This window comes from Centropristis striata, chromosome 8, assembly GCF_030273125.1.
Source record: "Centropristis striata isolate RG_2023a ecotype Rhode Island chromosome 8, C.striata_1.0, whole genome shotgun sequence".
NCBI classification, from domain to species: domain Eukaryota; kingdom Metazoa; phylum Chordata; class Actinopteri; order Perciformes; family Serranidae; genus Centropristis; species Centropristis striata.
This window is the reverse complement of record NC_081524.1, coordinates 126,309-147,500: the sequence shown is the minus strand read 5'-3', so window position 1 is coordinate 147,500 and position 21,192 is coordinate 126,309. Positions and strand designations below refer to the sequence as shown.

The following is a 21,192-nucleotide window of genomic DNA, read 5'->3' as shown; positions in this document are numbered from 1 at the left end:
GAGGAGGAGGGGGAGGAGAAGAAGAAGAAACAGGAGGAAGAGGAGGCCGAGGGAGAGGAGGAGTACGACGAGGAGGAGTTTGAGGAGGTGAAACATTTTAATTATCATCGACTTTCTGACGTCCACCTTTAACATATAGTGTTATAACATGATAACTAATAGTGTTATAACATGATAACTAATAGTGTTATAACATAACTAATAGTGTTATAACATGATAACTAATAGTGTTATAACATGATAACTAATAGTGTTATAACATGATGTGTTATAACATGATAACTAATAGTGTTATAACATGATGTGTTATAACATGATAACTAATAGTGTTATAACATGATAACTTATAGTGTTATAACATGATAACTAATAGTGTTATAACAGGATAACTAATAGTGTTATAACATTAAAACTTATAGTGTTATAACAGGATAACTAATAGTGTTATAACGTGATAACTTAGTGTTATAACATGATAACGATAGTGTTATAACATGATAACTAATAGTGTTATAACGTGATAACTTAGTGTTATAACATGATAACGATAGTGTTATAACATGACAACTAATAGTGTTATAACGTGATAACTTAGTGTTATAACATGATAACGATAGTGTTATAACATGATAACTAATAGTGTTATAACGTGATAACTTAGTGTTATAACATGATAACGATAGTGTTATAACATGATAACTAATAGTGTTATAACGTGATAACTTAGTGTTATAACATGATAACAATAGTGTATAACATGACAACTAATAGTGTTATAACATGATAACAATAGTGTTATAACATGATAACTAATAGTGTTATAACATGATAACTTAGTGTTATAACATGATAACAATAGTGTTATAACATGATAACAATAGTGTTATAACATGATAACAATAGTGTTATAACATGATAACTAATAGTGTTATAACATGATAACAATAGTGTTATAACATGATAACTAATAGTGTTATAACATGATAACAATAGTGTTATAACATGATAACAATAGTGTTATAACATGATAACTAATAGTTTTATAACATGATAAATTAGAGTGTTATAACATGGTAATGTTAATAATCAGGTATATTAATATGTAATAACCAGGGTTAACCTGTGCAGTAATTATTCCCTGCTTGCTGTCTGCAGGAGACGGATTACGTCATGTCGTACTTTGATAATGGAGAGGAGTTCGGAGGAGACAGTGACGACAACATGGACGAGGCTATTTACTGAAACTCACCTTCAGCATTTACACCAAACCGTCCAGTTTCATTACCTGAGAGAGAGAGAGAATGTTTTAGTGAGAGAGAGAATGTTTTAGTGAGTGGATGAGTGTTTTAGTGAGTGAATGAGTGTTTTAGTGAGTGGATGAGTGTTTTAGTGAGCGGGTGAGTGTTTTAGTGAGTGGATGAGTGTTTTAGTGAGTGAATGAGTGTTTTAGTGAGTGGATGAGTGTTTTAGTGAGTGAATGAGTGTTTTAGTGAGTGGATGAGTGTTTTAGTGAGTGAATGAGTGTTTTAGTGAGTGAATGAGTGTTTTAGTGAGTGAATGAGTGTTTTAGTGAGTGGATGAGTGTTTTAGTGAGTGAATGAGTGTTTTAGTGAGTGAATGAGTGTTTTAGTGAGTGGATGAGTGTTTTAGTGAGTGAATGAGTGTTTTAGTGAGTGGATGAGTGTTTTAGTGAGTGGATGAGTGTTTTAGTGAGTGAATGAGTGTTTTAGTGAGTGAATGAGTGTTTTAGTGAGTGGATGAGTGTTTTAGTGAGTGGATGAGTGTTTTAGTGAGTGGATGAGTGTTTTAGTGAGTGGATGAGTGTTTTAGTGAGCGGATGAGTGTTTTAGTGAGTGGGTGAGTGTTTTAGTGAGTGGGTGAGTGTTTTAGTGAGTGGATGAGTGTTTTAGTGAGCGGATGAGTGTTTTAGTGAGCGGATGAGTGTTTTAGTGAGCGGATGAGTGTTTTAGTGAGTGGATGAGTGTTTTATTGGAGACTTCTCAGCATTTTTTTACCTCAAGATTTAAAGATTTCAATAGAAAAAAAAGTTAATTGACAAGTTTTTAAGATTTTGTATCAAAGTTTTATCTGTTCGATATTTGTTGTGTAAAAAATTGAATTCTTTGTGTTTGTTGTAAAATAAAGTGAAGAGTCAAAGACTCTTTATGACGACGTCTGATCTGAGTCGAGACAATTTTTTTATAAAAACACACAAAACACACATAAAAACACACAAAAAAATTTACAAAAACAAAAAACACTCATAAAACACACCAAAAATATGAAAAAATATATAAATATATTTTTATTTACAAAAACACACATAGAAAACACATGAAAACACATAAGTATGCAAAAAAAACCTTTAAAACACACAAATACACATAAAAAACCTCAAAAACACATGAAAACACACAAATTTTGCTTTTGGTGTGTTTTTGTGTTTTTTGTTTGTTTTGTAATTTTTTGTTTTTTTGATGATGTTTCTGTCTGTCTGTCTTTCTGTCAGCTCTGTGATTAAACCAGGAACAAAAGGAGGATTTTCTCAGCATGAAACTGATCCTGGATCAGCAGAAACACACACACACACACACACACCCTCGGGGCTCCTCCTCCTCCTCCTCCTCCTCCTCCTCCTCCTCCTCCTCCTCCTCCTCCTTCCAGTCTGAAGGTTTCTCTTCAGTGTTTCAGGAGCTGCTGCAGGCCACATAAGCTCAGCAGACAGTTCTGGTCTTCAGGGTCCTTCGGGAGTTTTTGGGGTCCTTCAGGAGTCTTTTGGGTCATTCAGGATCCTTCAGGAGTCTTTAGGGTCCTTCTGGAGTCTTTTGGGTCCTTCAGGAGTCTTCAGGGTCTTTAAGGGTCCTTCAGGGTCCTTCGGGAGTCTTCTGGAGTCTTCAGGAGTCTTCAGGAGTCTTCAGGGTCTTTAAGGGTCCTTCAGGAGTCTTTAGGATCCTTCAGGGTCCTTCAGGAGTCTTCAGGGTCTTTCAGGGTCCTTCAGGAGTCTTTAGGATCCTTCAGGGTCCTTCGGGAGTCTTCAGGAGTCTTCAGGAGTCTTCAGGGTCTTTAAGGGTCCTTCAGGAGTCTTTAGGATCCTTCAGGGTCCTTCGGGAGTCTTCAGGAGTCTTCAGGGTCTTTCAGGGTCCTTCAGGAGTCTTCATGATGAGGACTTCGGGGGTCTGAAGAGACTCAGAGCTGCTGACCAGGTAAAAACTCTTTCACAGTAAAAGCCTCACTGATCAGTTTGATCAATAATCAGAAATCAGCTGATCCATATTTACATGATCAACATCAAGTTTCCTTCAATACAAACATCCTGTATCTGATCAGGTTCATTGATCAGGTTCATTGATCAGGTTTCATTGATCAGGTTCATTGATCAGGTTCATTGATCAGGTTTCATTGATCAGGTTCATTGATCAGGTTCATTGATCAGGTTCAATTTTTAATAAATTTAAAACAATAATTATAAATATGAAAAAAACAGTTTTAATCTTTTAAAGGCTTCGCCTCTTTAGCACGTTGCTGCTGATTGGATAACAGCTGGCCCCGCCCCCTGCTGCTTGTTTACTGATCAACAAACAACAAACAAACATTAAATCTGGATTCAGCTGATGACATCACTCTGTTTCAGCCAATCAGGAGAGAGTTTCAGAGAGGTGTAGGTTACCAAGGTGACACACACACACTTCTTCTTCTTCTCTGCAGGATGTCGTCTCTGGCCCCGCCCCCTCCCAACTCCTCCCAGGCCCCGCCCCTCTCAGACTGGGAGGCGCCCAGCTTCTCCGGCGCCGCCCAGGTCCGTGTGGGCGCCACCGCCGTGCTCTTCGTGTTGGCCGCCTGCAGTAACCTGGCCCTGCTGGTCAGCGTGTGGCGTGGGCGTGGCCGGCGGCTGGCGTCTCACCTGCGGCCGCTGATGCTGAGCCTGGCGGCGGCCGACCTGATGATGACGTTCGTGGTGATGCCGCTGGACGCCGTGTGGAACGTGACGGTGCAGTGGTACGGCGGCGACGCGCTCTGCAAGCTGCTCTGCTTCCTGAAGCTGTTCGCCATGCACGCCTCCGCCTTCGTCCTCGTGGTCATCAGCCTCGACCGCCAGCACGCCATCCTGCACCCGCTGGACGCCCTGAACGCCCACCGCCGCAACCGCCGCATGCTGCTGCTCGCCTGGAGCCTCAGCCTGCTGCTCGCCTCGCCACAGGTAAGCAACACCTGGACACAGGTAACACCTGACCACAGGTAACTCCTGACCACAGGTAACTCCTGGTCACAGGTAACTCCTGACTACAGGTAACTCCTGACCACAGGTAACTCCTGACTACAGGTAACTCCTGACTACAGGTAATGCCTGACCACAGGTAACTCCTGACCACAGGTAATTCCTGACTACAGGTACCACCTGGTCACAGGTAATGCCTGACCACAGGTAACTCCTGACTACAGGTACCACCTGGTCACAGGTAACTCCTGACTACAGGTAATGCCTGACCACAGGTAACTCCTGGTCACAGGTAACTCCTGACTACAGGTAACTCCTGACCACAGGTAACTCCTGACTACAAGTAACACCTGACCACAGGTAACTCCCGACCACACGTAACTCCTGACTACAGGTAACTCCTGACCACGGGTAACTCCTGACTACAAGTAACACCTGACAACAGGTAACTCCTGGTCACAGGTAACTCCTGACTACAGGTAACTCCTGACTACAGGTAACTCCTGACTACAAGTAACACCTGACCACAGGTAACTCCCGACCACAGGTAACTCCTGACTACAGGTAACTCCTGACCACGGGTAACTCCTGACCACAGGTAACTCCTGACCACAGGTAACTCCTGACTACAGGTAACTCCTGACCACAGGTAACTCCTGGTCACAGGTAACTCCTGACCACAGGTAACTCCTGACTACAGGTAACTCCTGACCACAGGTAACTCCTGACCACAGGTAACTCCTGACTACAGGTAACTCCTGACCACAGGTAACTCCTGACCACAGGTAACTCCTGACCACGTGTAACTCCTGACCACAGGTAACTCCTGACTACAGGTACCACCTGGTCACAGGTAACTCCTGACTACAGGTAACTCCTGACCACGGGTAACTCCTGACCACGGGTAACTCCTGACTACAAGTAACACCTGACAACAGGTAACTCCTGGTCACAGGTAACTCCTGACTACAGGTAACTCCTGACTACAAGTAACACCTGACCACAGGTAACTCCCGACCACAGGTAACTCCTGACCACGGGTAACTCCTGACCACAGGTAACTCCTGACCACAGGTAACTCCTGACTACAGGTAACTCCTGACCACAGGTAACTCCTGGTCACAGGTAACTCCTGACCACAGGTAACTCCTGACTACAGGTAACTCCTGACCACAGGTAACTCCTGACCACAGGTAACTCCTGACTACAGGTAACTCCTGACCACAGGTAACTCCTGACCACAGGTAACTCCTGACTACAGGTACCACCTGGTCACAGGTAACTCCTGACTACAGGTAACTCCTGACCACGGGTAACTCCTGACCACAGGTAACTCCTGACCATTTATTTTTATGTCACTTCTTCTTCTGCTGTCAGCTGCTGAATATTTGTGTCACATCATTCTGTTTATGACTAAATATTTACGTTAATATTTATAAGATGATCAGACTGCAGCATTATATATATATATATATATATATATATATAATAATCATTATTATTATATATTTTATATATAATCATAATAATAATTATTATATATAAAATATATAATAATTATTATTATATATAACCATTATGATGATGATGATGAAGCAGAGTGATTTGTGTGATTCAGGTTTGAAGGTTTTCATTAAATCTGTTCAGGAATGTTCTGAGATTAAACCTCCTGCTGTTAGCTTGCGCTAACACCTCCCCTTGGTTTCTATGAGGAATGCTAACAACGCTGAGAGGCCAGCAGCTGGAACAGTCAGTGTTCCATTAATATATTTAATATATATATTATATATGTATGTATATATACATATATATATATATATATATATAAATATATATATATGTATGTATATATATATATATATATATATATATATATATATATATTAAAAGTATATTAAAAGTATTAAATATATTCAGCTGCAGTTCTCTGTGGAACAGAAACATGTTCTCTGATATTTTATTTAATTATTTTTCTGCTTAAAAGGAAACAGTGTAAATCTGTAATCCACCTGAGTCCACCTGTCCCCTGAGTCCACCTGTCCCCTGAGTCCACCTGTCCCTGTCCCCTGCAGCTGCTGGTGTTCGGGGTGGTCCGGGTGGAGGCGGTGGACTTCACTCAGTGTGCGTCTCACGGCAGCTTCAGCCGCCGCTGGCAGGAAACGCTCTACAACATGTTCCAGTTCACCTCGCTGTACGTCGTCCCCCTGCTGGTCATCACCTGCTGCTACAGCCGCATCCTGCTGCACATACACCTGCTGCACCTCAGGGACACAGGTAAGACTCACCTGAGACACCTGAGACACAGGTAAGACTCACCTGAGACACCTGAGACACAGCTAAGACTCAACTGAGACACCTGAAACACAGGTAAGACTCAACGGAGACACTTGAGACACAGGTAAGACTCACCTGAGACACCTGAGACACAGGTAAGACTCAACTGAGACACCTGAGACACAGGTAAGACTCACCTGAGACACCTGAGACACAGGTAAGACTCACCTGAGACACCTGAGACACAGCTAAGACTCAACTGAGACACCTGAAACACAGGTAAGACTCACCTGAGACATAGGTAAGACTCACCTGAGACACCTGAGACACAGGTAAGACTCAACTGAGACACCTGAGACACAGGTAAGACTCACCTGAGACACCTGAGACACAGGTAAGACTCACCTGAGACACCTGAGACACAGGTAAGACTCAACTGAGACACCTGAAACACAGGTAAGACTCACCTGAGACACAGGTAAGACTCAACTGAGACACCTGAGACACAGGTTAGACCCACCTGAGACACCTGAGGGTGACATCACTGACAATGACATCACTGACGGTGACATCACTGACGGTGACATCACTGTGGCCCCTCCCTCTCTCAGCAGGTGAGTCGTACCTGCGGCGCAGCGGCACTGACCTCATCCCGAAGGCGCGCCTGAAGACGCTGAAGATGGCGGTGGTGATCGTGGCGTCCTTCGTGGTGTGCTGGACGCCGTACTACCTGCTGGGGATCTGGTACTGGTTCCAGCCCGCCGTGCTGCTCGCCACGCCGGACTTCGTGCACCACGGCCTCTTCGTGTTCGGGAACCTGAACACCTGCTGCGACCCCGTCATCTACGGCTTCTACACGCCGTCCTTCAGGGCCGACCTCGCCGCCTGCTGCCGCCGGGCGCTCTGCCGCCGTGCGCCGCCACGCCCACCGGACCGCCGGGAGGCGGAGCCCGCCACCAACAACCAGCCAGCAGATTGACACGACCAATCAGAGGACACGATCCGTACCTGCTGAATTAATCACTTTATAATAATTTTTCTTCTTCTATAAAACATTAAATGTAGACGCTGCTCTGATACCTTCAGAATAAAAGCCTGGTTCACTTTAACATTTTGAATATTTATGAATGAAACAATAATTAATATAAATAATAAACAAACTGTTCCAGCTCAGACTCACTGGACTTCCTGTTTTACTTTGAAATAATCATTTTATTTCACCGTCACAGAGAAAGAAACAGATATATATATATAATCTACAGGTGTACGCGGATCTCGGCGGCCTCGTACCTGAATATCTGTCGGCCGACTCTGTCCCTTTAAGAAGACTTCCCCTTTAACTTACCTGACCGACCGCACCTGAGCTCAACTTCCGGAGTCTACTGGGAACAACAACAACAAGGAGAAGAAGAAGAAGACGAGAAAGAAGAAGAAGACGAGAAAGAAGAAGAAGAAGACGACGAAGAGAAAGGAGGAGGAGGAGGAGAAGAAGAAGAAGAAGAAGAGGAAGAAGAAGAAGAGGAAGAAGAGGAGACAGGTGAGTCTTTTACCTGAGTTTAATTTCTTAATTTAGCATGTTAGCACCGAGCTGCTGCTGCTGCTCTGTCGCTGAGGATCGATCAGAATCTGTTCCTTTTGATCAGTGATCGATACAAACACACGTAGTGACGTCACGCTCCACCAGAGACTTTAAACTGATTCTAAAGTTTAACCTGATATCTACGTCACGGCCGTACGTTGGAGGCAGAGTGACGTCACGCACAGTGGTTACCTGTAGAATTTATATTCACCTGTAGAGTTTATAAATTCACCTGTGGAGTTTATATACACCTGTAGAGTTTATATATTCACATGTGGAGTTAAAAATTCACCTGTAGAGTTTATATATTCACCTGTAGAGTTTATATATACACCTGTATAGTTTATATATACACCTTTAGACTTTATATTCACCTGTAGAGTTTATATATACATCTGTAGAGTTTATATATTCACCTGTAGAGTTTATATATACACCTGTAGAGTTTATATTCACCTGTAGAGTTTATATATTCACCTGTAGAATTTATATATTCACCTGTAGAGTTTATATACACCTGTAGAGTTTATATTCACCTGTAGAGTTTATATATACACCTGTAGAGTTTATATATTCACCTGTAGAGTTTATATATACACCTGTATAGTTTATATTCACCTGTAGAGTTTATATTCACACCTGTATAGTTTATATATTCGCCTGTAGAGTTTATATTCACACCTGCAGAGTTAAGTGTATATATTCGCCTGTAGAGTTTATATTCACACCTGCAGAGTTAAGTGTATATATTCACCTGTAGGGTTTATATTCACATCTGTATAGTTTATATATTCACCTGTAGAATTTATATTCACCTGTAGAGTTTATATTCACACCTGTATAGTTTATATATTCGCCTGTAGAGTTTATATATTCTCCTGTAGAGTTTATATTCACCTGTAGAGTGTATACACACCTGTAGAGTTTATATACACCTGTAGAGTTTATATTCACCTGTAGAGTTTATATTCACACCTGTAGAGTTTATATATTCACCTGTAGAGTTTATATATTCACCTGTAGAATTTATATTCACCTGTAGAGTTTATATATTCACCTGTAGAGTTTATATATTCACCTGTAGAGTTTATACACACACCTGTAGAGTTTATATTCACCTGTAGAGTGTATACACACACCTGTAGAGTTTATATATACAACTGTAGAGTTTATATATACAACTGTAAAGTTTATATTCACCTTTAGAGTTTATATTCACCTGTAGAGTTTATATATTCACCTGTAGAGTTTATATATTCACCTGTAGAGTTTATATTCACCTGTAGAGTTTATATATTCACCTGTAGAGTTTATATATTCACCTGTAGAGTTTATATACACCTGTAGAGTTTATACATTCACCTGTAGAGTTTATATTCACCTGTAGAGTTTATATACACCTGTAGAGTTTATATATTTACCTGTAGAGTTTATACATTCACCTGTAGAGGAGAACATTCACCTGTAGATTATATATACACACCTGTATAGTTTTTAGTCACCTGTAGAGTTTATATATTCACCTGTAGAGTTTATAGATTCACCTGTAGAGTTTATATATACACCTGTAGAGTTTATATATTCACCTGTAGAGTTTATATATACACCTGTAGAGTTTATATATTCACCTGTAGAGTTTATATTCACCTGTAGAGTTTATATATACACCTGTAGAGTTTATATATACACCTGTAGAGTTTATATATTCACCTGTAGAGTTTATATTCACCTGTAGAGTTTATACATTCACCTGTAGAGGAGAACATTCACCTGTAGAGTATATATACACACCTGTAGAGTTTTTAGTCACCTGTAGAGTTTATATATTCACCTGTAGAGTTTATATATACACCTGTAGAGTTTATATATTCACCTGTAGAGTTTATATATACACCTGTAGAGTTTATATATTCACCTGTAGAGTTTATATTCACCTGTAGAGTTTATATATACACCTGTAGAGTTTATATATACACCTGTAGAGTTTATATATTCACCTGTAGAGTTTATATTCACCTGTAGAGTTTATATTCACCTGTAGAGTTTATACATTCACCTGTAGAGGAGAACATTCACCTGTAGAGTTTTTAGTCACCTGTAGAGTTTATATATTCACCTGTAGAGTTTATATATACACCTGTAGAGTTTATATATACACCTGTAGAGTTTATATATTCACCTGTAGAGTTTATATTCACCTGTAGAGTTTATACATTCACCTGTAGAGGAGAACATTCACCTGTAGAGTATATATACACACCTGTAGAGTTTTTAGTCACCTGTAGAGTTTATATATTCACCTGTAGAGTTTATATATACACCTGTAGAGTTTATATATTCACCTGTAGAGTTTATATATACACCTGTAGAGTTTATATATTCACCTGTAGAGTTTATATTCACCTGTAGAGTTTATATATACACCTGTAGAGTTTATATATACACCTGTAGAGTTTATATATTCACCTGTAGAGTTTATATTCACCTGTAGAGTTTATATTCACCTGTAGAGTTTATACATTCACCTGTAGAGTTTATACATTCACCTGTAGAGTTTTTAGTCACCTGTAGAGTTTATATATTCACCTGTAGAGTTTATATATTCACCTCCATGTGATTACAATATTCAGTCTGTTACTGTTGTATAAATATAATATTTATAAATGAACTAAAGTCACTTTGTCCTCTGATAAACTGTCTTCTGTCCTCTCTGACAGACGGACTATCGGCCTGAAGACACGCTGCGTCCAACAGGAAGTACCAGGATGGAGGACAGACAGGAGGACAGACAGACAGACGGGGAGGACGAGGTGGTGAGGACCGCCAGGATGGAGCCCAGCACCCTGCAGTGGCCCGGGGACAGACAGACAGGGGGACAGACAGGGGGACAGACAGGAGGACAGACAGGAGGACAGACAGGAGGACAGACAGGGGGACAGACAGGGGGACAGACAGGGGGACAGACAGGGGACAGGATGAGTGTGAGGTCAGATTTGTCTCTCCGGGAGGCGGCGAGTTGGACAGAGAGTGAGAGAGAGCTGATGGTGGGCGGGGACAGGAGGGGTGAGGGGGCGGGGCTAAAGGCACACCTGGAGGAGGAGGAGGAGCCTGTGGAGAACCACCTGCCGGAGAAAGCAGCTCAGGTGTTCAGTCCCGCAGTCACCGTCCTCCCCTCCCCCTCCTCCCCCAGAGAGAGTGAGGCCTTCTGGGAAATGGAGTCTGAGAAGAGCCCCTTCCTGGGTCCCCGGGGAGCCCCGCAGGACTACAATCACCATGGCTACCAGTACGAGTGGGAGGACACGCCCCCCGCCACAGGTAAACACACCTGTCTGTCCTCCTGTCTGTGTCCTCCTGTCCTTCTCTTTGTCTCTGACCTGTCTGTATCTGGGCAGGGTTCTAACCTGTCTGTCTCTCAGGTGGGCGGGGTTTTAACCTGTCTGTCTCTCAGGTGGGCGGGGTTCTAACCTGTCTGTCTCTGAGGTGGGCAGGGTTTTAACCTGTCTGTCTCTCAGGTGGGCAGGGTTCTAACCTGTCTGTCTCTCAGGTGGGCGGGGTTCTAACCTGTCTGTCTCTCAGGTGGGCAGGGTTTTAACCTGTCTGTCTCTCAGGTGGGCAGGGTTTTAACCTGTCTGTCTCTCAGGTGGGCGGGGTTCTAACCAGTCTGTCTCTCAGGTGGGCGGGGTTCTAATCTGTGTGTCTCTCAGGTGGGCGGGGTTCTAACCTGTCTGTCTCTCAGGTGGGCAGGGTTCTAACCTGTCTGTCTCTCAGGTGGGCAGGGTTTTAACCTGTCTGTCTCTCAGGTGGGCGGGGCTGCAGCAGGGACGTGCTGAAGGTGGGCGTGTCCCTGGGGACGGCGGCGCTCTTCTTCCCGCTGCTGGTTTGGGGCGGCTTCGTCTTCCTGCCGTTCGACGCGCCCGTCCTCCACGGCGCCGCCACACGACTCGTCTACACGCTGCGATGCTCCGTGTTCGCCGCCGCGCCCATCGTCCTCGGTGAGACATGTACCTGTCTGTCTCTCACCTGTCTGTCTGTCTCTCACATGTCTGTCTGTCTCTCACATGTCTGTCTCTCACATGTCCGTCTCTCACCTGTCTGTCTGTCACCTGTCTGTCTCTCACCTGTCTGTTCCTCACCTGTCTGTCTCTCACCTGTCTGACCTTTCTGTCTGACCTGATTATCTCTCACCTGCCTGTCTTACCTGCCTGTCTCTCATCTGTCTGTGTCACCTGTTTGTCTCTTACCTGTCTGTCTCACCTGTCTCTCACCTGTCTCTCACCTGTCTCTCACCTGTCTGTCTTAACTGTCTGTCTCTCACCTGTCTGTCTCTCACCTGTCTGTCTCTCAGGTTGGCTGGTCCTGGGTGTCAGTCGTATCCGGTTCGGTGTGATTCGTCCTCTGTTTGATGACGAGTCGAAGGGGGCGGAGCTTGAGGAGGTGGCGGTCCACCGGCGCTTCGTCTCTGACTCCGCCTCCCTGTTCCTCATCTACTTCCTGCAGCTGGTCGTCATGGCGATGTACCTGAACCAGGAGCAGCTGAAGCTCGTCCCGCTGCTGACGGTCGTCTTCGCCTTCGGACGGTCAGTTTCATATTTACCTGGTTTAGTTTTAACTAAAGGTGCATTTGTTTTGCTTTATTTACAGTTTTAACTAAAGGTGCGTTTGTTTTGTTCAGGCTGGTCTACTGGTTGGCGGCAGCGTTCGGCAGCAGTATTCGTGGTTTCGGTTTCGGCCTCTCCTTCCTGCCGAGTCTCGCCATGATGGTCGCCAACATCTACTTCATCTTTGCGGTGGATTCGGCGGGCTCCCTCTTCAGCCTGCCGCCCGCCCCCGAGCTGACTCCACCCGCCGCCGGCAAACAGAGATTCTGGGGATGAGAGCTGATCAGTGATCAATAACTTTCCTGTAATATTCCTGATTAACTTTGTTTTTTATAAACTGAAACTAAAATATTTGTTTAAAAAGTTGTTTTGATGTTTGATGTCCATATTGAGGTTTAGCCCCGCCCACTCAGCTGAACTTTAACTTTTATTAACATTTTCAGTAGAAACAAGTTTTTTTTTTTTTTTTTTTTGTCTAGAAATTTAGCTGTAGTTCTACTTCCTGTTTCTGTTGGTCCGTTTTTCAACATTTTATTTTCATAAAAGTCTTTTTAATGATCAATAAATATTTTATTTGATTATAAAACTGGCAGTTATTGACCAAGACACACCTACACACAGGAAGTACTGACAGGCTGACTTCACAATAAAAGCATGTAGACAGCTCATGAGTCTGACTATGGTTTTATCATTAGGGCCTCGAGGCAATCTCCCCAGCTGCACTACTGTTATACTGTGGATTCTTCTTCTTCCTCTTCCAGATGCAGTTTCGTCCCGCTACTAAAAACGGCCCAAAATTTATCATTGAAGTGAATGGGACGGCCAAAAAAAATGAGTGAAAAAGAACAATAATTGTAGATTTTTAAACGTCTACTTCTCCGGCATAATTTCACCTAGAGACTCCATTTAAACTTTAAACAGTAGACACAAGTCTTGTGTATCGGTGTATTAATCCACGTTTCGATAGGTCATATAGTTTTTTATCAATCCCTGTTCAATGACCATGATCATTTTTGGAGAAATCCTGAGATTATAATGGGTGTGTATTGCACGGAATGTTCGTGTCACAGTGTGTGATGTCATCGCCAGAGTGTAGAGGGAGAGCGTGCACACACACACACACACACACACACACACACACACATTTTCTGTCCACTCTGTGTTTTAAAGTGTTAAACTGAACTTTGAGCGACTGAACAAACTGCAGAGGTCAAAGGTCACAGACAGACGGAGTCAACGACCCCGAGGCCGAGAATCAGCCAATCAGAGGAGAGCTCGCTGCCTCTCTTCTGCTTCTTCTTCTTCTGCTTCTTCTTCTTCTCTTTCTCCTTCTTCTTCTTGTGTCTGCGGTGGGACGATGCACACCAAAGGGAACTCCTGGTAAGACCCTCACACACACACACACACACACACACACACTGATTCCAGAGAAACTGGATGAAACAAACAGTTAATAAACAGAATGTGATAATAATGAAACATTAATTCATATAAAAACTGAACAAAATATTAAATGTTCAAACTGTAAATTAATCAGATTTATGGATTTGATTTGATTTGATAGAAAACGATCCAGACGAAGGATCTTCTATAGTTTCTATCATTAACTCTGTAGAGTCTCATAGGGCTATTGTATACATTTTTGAAACCTTTTCATGTCTTTTTTTGTGTCTTTTAAGTCATTTTGTGTCTTTTTTTTAAGTCATTTTGTGTCTTTTTTTTAAGTCATTTTGTGTCTTTTTTTGGTCGTTTTGTGTTTTTTCTGGGTCATTTTGTGTCATTTTGTGTCTTTCTGTAGTCATCATAGAGGGCACGTTGTTTATATTATGGGTGAAATAATGCTGTTTGTGGCTGTTGGCGGTCTGATGCTCCGTGTGAAGCCTGCAGCCTCGTGTTCTCACCGATGACCTTTGAACCCTGAGCTGCACTTGAACTCCAGTTTTACAGTATTTTCAGAGAATCTGCTGTCAGACACTTTCCTCTGATTCCTGAGGAGATAAAAGCTGTTTGTCTGTTAATGATCACTGAAGAGTTTAGACCTGAACCCATTCAACTGGATCCTGCTGCTGGATTAAACGTTTCCTGTACAGGTGCAAGTAGTTTCTGATACCTGATACCTGATCCCTGATACCCCCCCCCCCCCCCCCATAGCTGCTGCTCCTTCGAGGACTACAAGCTGACCTCTGATTGGCTGCTGAACCAAACGAGTCACCGTCCCAAGCTGGCGGTGATCTGTGGTTCAGGACTCGGTCTTCTGGCTGACGGAGCCGCCAACAAACAGACCTTCAGGTACCAGGACATCCCCAACTTCCCCGTCAGCACAGGTGAGCCTGAGGGGGCGGGGCCTGAGGGGGCGGGGCCTGAGGGGCGGGGCCTGAGGGGCGGGGCCTGAGGGGCGGGGCCTAGTCTACTGTTTACCTTCAAATTCAGTTTAGTGTGTTACAGAAACATGACAACAGACTGACCTGCCTGCCTGTCTGCCTGTCTGTCTGTCTGTCTGTCTGTCTGCCTGCCTGTCTGTCTGCCTGTCTGTCTGTCCTTCAGTGGCGGGTCATGAAGGCTGTCTGGTGTTCGGGACGATCGAGGACACTTCCTGTGTCTTCATGCAGGGACACTTCCACCTGTATGAAGGTTACTCTCTGTGTCAGGTGAGTCCAGCTTCTGTCTACCTGTCTGTCTGACTGTCTGTCTGTCTGTCTGTCTGACTGCCTGTCTGTCTGTCTGTCTGTCTGTCTGTCTGACTGCCTGTCTGTCTCTCTGTCTGTCTGTCTGTCTGTCTGACTGCCTATCTGACTGTCTGTCTGTCTGTCTGACTGTCTGTCTGACTGCCTGTCTGACTGTCTGTCTGACTGTCTGTCTGTCTGTCTGACTGCCTGTCTGTCTGTCTGACTGTCTCTCTGTCTGTCTGTCTGTCTGTCTGACTGCCTATCTGACTGTCTGTCTGACTGTCTGTCTGTCTGTCTGTCTGACTGTCTGTCTGTCTGTCTGACTGTCTGTCTGACTGCCTGTCTGTCTGTCTGACTGCCTGTCTGTCTGTCTGTCTCTCTGTCTGTCTGTCTGTCTGTCTGACTGCCTATCTGACTGTCTGTCTGACTGTCTGTCTGTCTGTCTGACTGCCTGTCTGTCTGTCTGACTGCCTGTCTGTGTCCAGGTGACGCTCCCTGTGAGGATCTTTAAGCTGATGGGGGTGGAGACGGTGCTGGTGACCAACGCGTCTGGAGGAATCTGTCCCGACTTTAAAGTCGGAGACATCATGATCATCAAAGACCACATCAACCTGCCGGGGTTCGCCGGGCAGCACCCGCTGTGTGGCCCCAACGATGAGCGGTGAGACAGGAGGACAGACAGACAGGAGGACAGACAGACAGGAGGACAGATATATATATATATATATATAAAAAACTGTGAGGTTTCATACCCGTCTGTCTGTAGGTTTGGGACCAGGTTCCTCTGTATGTCTGATGCGTACAGTAAGGACCTGTCTCTCTGCCTGTCTGTCTCTCTAGGTTTGGGACCAGGTTCCCCTGTATGTCTGATGCGTACAGTAAGGACCTGTCTCTCTGCCTGTCTGTCTCTCTAGGTTTGGGACCAGGTTCCTCTGTATGTCTGATGCGTACAGTAAGGACCTGTCTCTCTGCCTGTCTGTCTCTCTAGGTTTGGGACCAGGTTCCCCTGTATGTCTGATGCGTACAGTAAGGACCTGTCTCTCTGCCTGTCTGTCTCTCTAGGTTTGGGACCAGGTTCCCCTGTATGTCTGATGCGTACAGTAAGGACCTGTCTCTCTGCCTGTCTGTCTCTCTAGGTTTGGGACCAGGTTCCCCTGTATGTCTGATGCGTACAGTAAGGACCTGTCTCTCTGCCTGTCTGTCTCTCTAGGTTTGGGACCAGGTTCCCCTGTATGTCTGATGCGTACAGTAAGGACCTGTCTCTCTGCCTGTCTGTCTCTCTAGGTTTGGGACCAGGTTCCCCTGTATGTCTGATGCGTACAGTAAGGACCTGTCTCTCTGCCTGTCTGTCTCTCTAGGTTTGGGACCAGGTTCCCCTGTATGTCTGATGCGTACAGTAAGGACCTGTCTCTCTGCCTGTCTGTCTCTCTAGGTTTGGGACCAGGTTCCCCTGTATGTCTGATGCGTACAGTAAGGACCTGCGGCGGCTGGCGGTGGACGTGGGGGCGGAGCTTGGCTGTAGTGACTTCATCAGAGAGGGCGTGTACTGTATGGTGAGCGGTCCAAACTTTGAAACCATCGCCGAGGCCCGGATGCTGCTGGTCCTCGGCTGTGACTCCGTGGGTAAGACACTTTAAAACCAGGTCCTCATCAAACAGGTCGTGGGGGAGAGCAGTCATTGGCTCTCAGTCTGTAATTATTTGATTTCAATGGTCCTTCTCAAAGTTCTAGGGGTTCTAAAGAAGGGTTCTACTGGTTCTTGAGGAGTTGTCAGCAGTCTTAAGTGTGAATTGGAGGTTTCCATAGATTCTTTTAGACGGTTCCAGGTTTAGCATCCTTCAGAAGTTTGGAGGTGTCCTGGAAACAGCTCAATGGATCCTTGAGGAAATCCTCAGGTTTCTCGATGAAATTCAAGGGTGTTTGGAGAGGGTTCTGGAGAGTAGGTCCTCAAGAACAACCAGTGGTCTTTGAGGGGTTTTGAGGGTAATTTGAGAAGGTCTCTGAGAGGAACCTAAGATATTTGAGATGTTCCAAGGGTAACTTGAGAAGAATTTCCATGTTGGGAAAGTGTGGGATACTGAAGAAGGTTCTTGAGGAGTATCTATCAGCTAAAGGTCCCAGGGATCCTCAAAGGCTCTTTGTGTCCTTTAGAAGGGTCAAGCCTCCCTCAGGAGGATCTGGGATTGTTGTTGAGGTTCTAGGTGACATTGAGGAGCTTTTAGTGGTCTTTATTGAGGTTTTATGGATTCATTCTAGGGTTTCTGGGGAGGGCGCTCACTCTTCGAGAGAACTCTAAGGTACTTGAGAACTCTTTAGTGGGTAGGTTCTATGGCTCCTTTGAGAAATGTCTACAGGTCTTTGAGAAGGGTCAAAAGTCCTGGAGGAGTAGATATGGGTCCGCTAAGAACTATTGTGGATCATTGACTTTACCTAATAAAAGCAGAAGAAAATAAAGAACATGACGTTTGTTTTAAAAACCTTAAGAAATGTGAAGGTTGTGATGTTTGGATGAACTTGTTTTCTCATGAATCTCATGAATCTGTCCTCAGGAATGAGTACGGTCCCTGAGGTGACGGTGGCCAAACACTGTGGACTCAGAGTCGTGGGTCTGTCCCTCATCACCAACATGGTCAGTTATTAACATGGGACACACCTGAACACCTGTCCACCTGTCCACCTGTTCACCTGTCCACCTGTCCACCTGTTCCCCTGTTCACCTGTCCACCTGTCCACCTCTTCACCTGTCCACCTGTCCACCTCTTCACCTGTTCACCTGTCCACCTCTTCACCTGTCCACCTGTCCACCTCTTCACCTGTTCCCCTGTCCACCTCTTCACCTGTCCACCTGTCCACCTCTTCACCTGTTCCCCTGTCCACCTCTTCACCTGTCCACCTGTCCACCTCTTCACCTGTCCACCTCTTCACCTGTCCACCTGTTCCCCTGTTCACCTGTCCACCTCTTCACCTGTCCACCTGTCCACCTGTTCACCTGTTCACCTGTCCACCTGTCCACCTGTCCACCTGTTCACCTGTTCACCTGTCCACCTCTTCACCTGTTCACCTGTCCACCTGTCCACCTGTTCACCTGTCCACCTGTTCCCCTGTTCACCTGTTCCCCTGTCCACCTGTCCACCTCTTCACCTGTCCACCTGTTCCCCTGTTCACCTGTCCACCTGTTCACCTGTTCACCTGTTCCCCTGTCCACCTGTCCACCTGTCCACCTGTTCCCCTGTTCCCCTGTCCACCTGTTCCCCTGTTCCCCTGTTCCCCTGTCCCTGTCCACCTGTTCACCTGTTCACCTGTTCCCCTGTCCACCTGTCCACCTCTTCACCTGTTCCCCTGTCCACCTGTCCACCTCTTCACCTGTCCACCTGTCCACCTCTTCACCTGTTCCCCTGTCCACCTCTTCACCTGTCCACCTGTCCACCTCTTCACCTGTTCCCCTGTCCACCTCTTCACCTGTTCCCCTGTTCCCCTGTCCACCTCTTCACCTGTTCCCCTGTGCACCTGTTCCCCTGTTCCCCTCTTCACCTTTTCACCTGTCCACCTGTCCACCTGTTCCCCTGTTCCCCTCTTCACCTTTTCACCTGTCCACCTGTCCACCTGTTCACCTGTTCCCCTGTCCACCTGTTCCCCTGTTCACCTGTCCACCTCTTCACCTGTTCACCTGTCCACCTGTTCACCTGTTCACCTGTTCCCCTGTCCACCTCTTCACCTGTTCACCTGTCCACCTGTTCACCTGTTCCCCTGTTCCCCTGTTCACCTGTTCCCATGTCCCTGTCCACCTGTCCACCTGTTCCCCTGTTCACCTGTCCACCTGTCCACCTGTCGACCTCTTCACCTGTCCACCTGTTCACCTGTTCCCCTGTTCCCCTGTCCACCTGTTCACTTGTCCACCTGTTCCCCTGTTCACCTGTCCACCTGTTCCCCTGTTCCCCTGTCCCTGTCCACCTGTCCCTGTCCACCTGTTCCCCTGTTCCCCTGTCCACCTTTTCACCTGTTCACCTGTTCACCTGTTCCCCTGTCCACCTGTCCACCTGTCCACCTGTTCCCCTGTTCACCTGTTCCCCTGTCCACCTGTTCACCTGTCCACCTGTTCACCTGTTCCCCTGTCCACCTGTTCCCCTGTTCACCTGTCCACCTGTTCCCCTGTCCACCTGTTCACCTGTCCACCTCTTCACCTGTTCCCCTGTCCACCTGTCCACCTCTTCACCTGTCCACCTGTCCACCTCTTCACCTGTTCCCCTGTCCACCTCTTCACCTGTTCCCCTGTTCCCCTGTCCACCTCTTCACCTGTTCCCCTGTGCACCTGTTCCCCTGTTCCCCTCTTCACCTTTTCACCTGTCCACCTGTCCACCTGTTCACCTGTTCCCCTGTCCACCTGTTCCCCTGTTCACCTGTCCACCTCTTCACCTGTTCACCTGTCCACCTGTTCACCTGTTCCCCTGTTCCCCTGTCCACCTCTTCACCTGTTCACCTGTCCACCTGTTCACCTGTTCCCCTGTTCACCTGTTCCCCTGTCCCTGTCCACCTGTCCACCTGTTCCCCTGTCCACCTGTCCACCTGTCGACCTCTTCACCTGTTCACCTGTTCCCCTGTTCCCCTGTCCACCTGTTCACTTGTCCACCTGTTCCCCTGTTCACCTGTCCACCTGTTCCCCTGTTCCCCTGTCCCTGTCCACCTGTCGACCTGTCCACCTGTTCCCCTGTCCACCTCTTCACCTGTTCACCTGTCCACCTGTTCACCTGTTCCCCTGTTCCCCTGTTCACCTGTTCCCCTGTCCCTGTCCACCTGTCCACCTGTTCCCCTGTTCACCTGTCCACCTGTCGACCTCTTCACCTGTCCACCTGTCCACCTGTTCACCTGTCCACTTGTTCCCCTGTTCCCCTGTCCACCTGTCCCTGTCCACCTGTCGACCTGTCCACCTGTTCACCTGTCCACCTGTTCCCCTGTTCACCTGTTCCCCTCTTCACCTGTTCACCTGTTCCCCTGTTCACCTGTCCACCTGTTCACCTGCAGGTGTCTCTGGACTACAGCCGGGAGGAGAAGGTGAACCACGATGAGGTTCTTCAGATCAGCAAGATGAGAGCTGAGGTTCTGCAGAAACTCGTCACCAAGCTGATCTCTCGCTGCCAGCAGCAGAGCATCAACACCCACTAGGGGGACCAGCAGAACCACTGAGGGACCAGCAGAACCACTGAGGGACCAGCAGAACCACTGGGGGACCAGCAGAACCACTGAGGGACCAGCAGAACCACTGAGGGACCAGCAGAACCACTGGGGGACCAGCAGAACCACTGGGGGACCAGCAGAACCACTGAGGGACCAGCAGAACCACTGAGGGACCAGCAGAACCACTGAGGGACCAGAACCAGAACCACTGATCTCTGACTGTGGCTCTGTTTGATATTTTAACTTCACAATAAAACAATAAAAGTTTTCTTTAAGATGATTAAAGTTTGTTTGTTTTTACTCTTCCTGTAAGTCGCTTTGGATAAAAGCGTCTGCTAAATGACTAAATCTAAATGTAAAAATGTAAAGTAAGTTTGTTTATTATAAACATCACAGAAACATCAACAAAGTGTTTAAAACGCTTAAGTGTTGTTAATAATAAATATATAATCATATATACACATTATATTTATACATTTGTGGATTATTATTAACTGTAAACAGGAAGATCTATTTAAAGAGAGACTACATCCGGTCCACCAGGACATTAAAAGACACAACATGGACCAAAAAAAGACATAAAATGACAAAAAAAGATATAAAATGGACCAAAAAAGACACAAAATTGACCAAAAAAAGACACAACATGGACCAAAAAAAGACATAAAATGACAAAAAAGACCCAAA

General features: G+C 45.7%; 4 protein-coding genes across 4 annotated transcripts in view; all 4 read left to right on the top strand.

The window, feature by feature from the left end:
- The window catches only part of polr3glb (RNA polymerase III subunit GL b), a 15,332-nt gene extending 13,148 nt beyond the window's left edge, over nt 1–2,184 (top strand). The window contains exons 7-8 of the mRNA XM_059339623.1: nt 1–87; nt 1,156–2,184. The exon at nt 1–87 is cut by the window's left edge and continues 42 nt beyond it. Coding sequence (XP_059195606.1) covers nt 1–87; nt 1,156–1,242 — 174 coding nt within the window. The 3' untranslated portion in view covers nt 1,243–2,184. The remainder of the gene's footprint in view (nt 88–1,155) is intronic.
- Nucleotides 2,185–3,084: 900 nt separating this feature from the next.
- Nucleotides 3,085–7,469, top strand: LOC131976096 (gonadotropin-releasing hormone II receptor-like). The gene is made up of 4 exons (XM_059339011.1): nt 3,085–3,203; nt 3,706–4,198; nt 6,289–6,490; nt 7,102–7,469. The coding sequence occupies exons 2-4, from the start codon at nt 3,707–3,709 to the stop codon at nt 7,467–7,469; spliced, it is 1,062 nt and encodes a 353-aa protein (XP_059194994.1). The 5' UTR covers nt 3,085–3,203; nt 3,706.
- Nucleotides 7,470–7,473: 4 nt separating this feature from the next.
- tmem79b (transmembrane protein 79b) lies at nt 7,474–13,333 on the top strand. Its single transcript, XM_059339622.1, has 5 exons — nt 7,474–8,027; nt 10,787–11,384; nt 11,870–12,061; nt 12,415–12,646; nt 12,742–13,333. The coding sequence occupies exons 2-5, from the start codon at nt 10,835–10,837 to the stop codon at nt 12,941–12,943; spliced, it is 1,176 nt and encodes a 391-aa protein (XP_059195605.1). The 5' UTR covers nt 7,474–8,027; nt 10,787–10,834; the 3' UTR covers nt 12,944–13,333.
- Nucleotides 13,334–13,891: 558 nt separating this feature from the next.
- Nucleotides 13,892–20,790, top strand: pnp4b (purine nucleoside phosphorylase 4b). The gene is made up of 7 exons (XM_059338306.1): nt 13,892–14,047; nt 14,819–14,991; nt 15,212–15,315; nt 15,819–15,994; nt 16,766–16,956; nt 17,883–17,962; nt 20,353–20,790. Exons 1-7 carry the CDS (start codon nt 14,025–14,027, stop codon nt 20,491–20,493), a joined length of 888 nt encoding a protein of 295 aa, XP_059194289.1. The 5' UTR covers nt 13,892–14,024; the 3' UTR covers nt 20,494–20,790.
- Nucleotides 20,791–21,192: the final 402 nt, after the last annotated feature.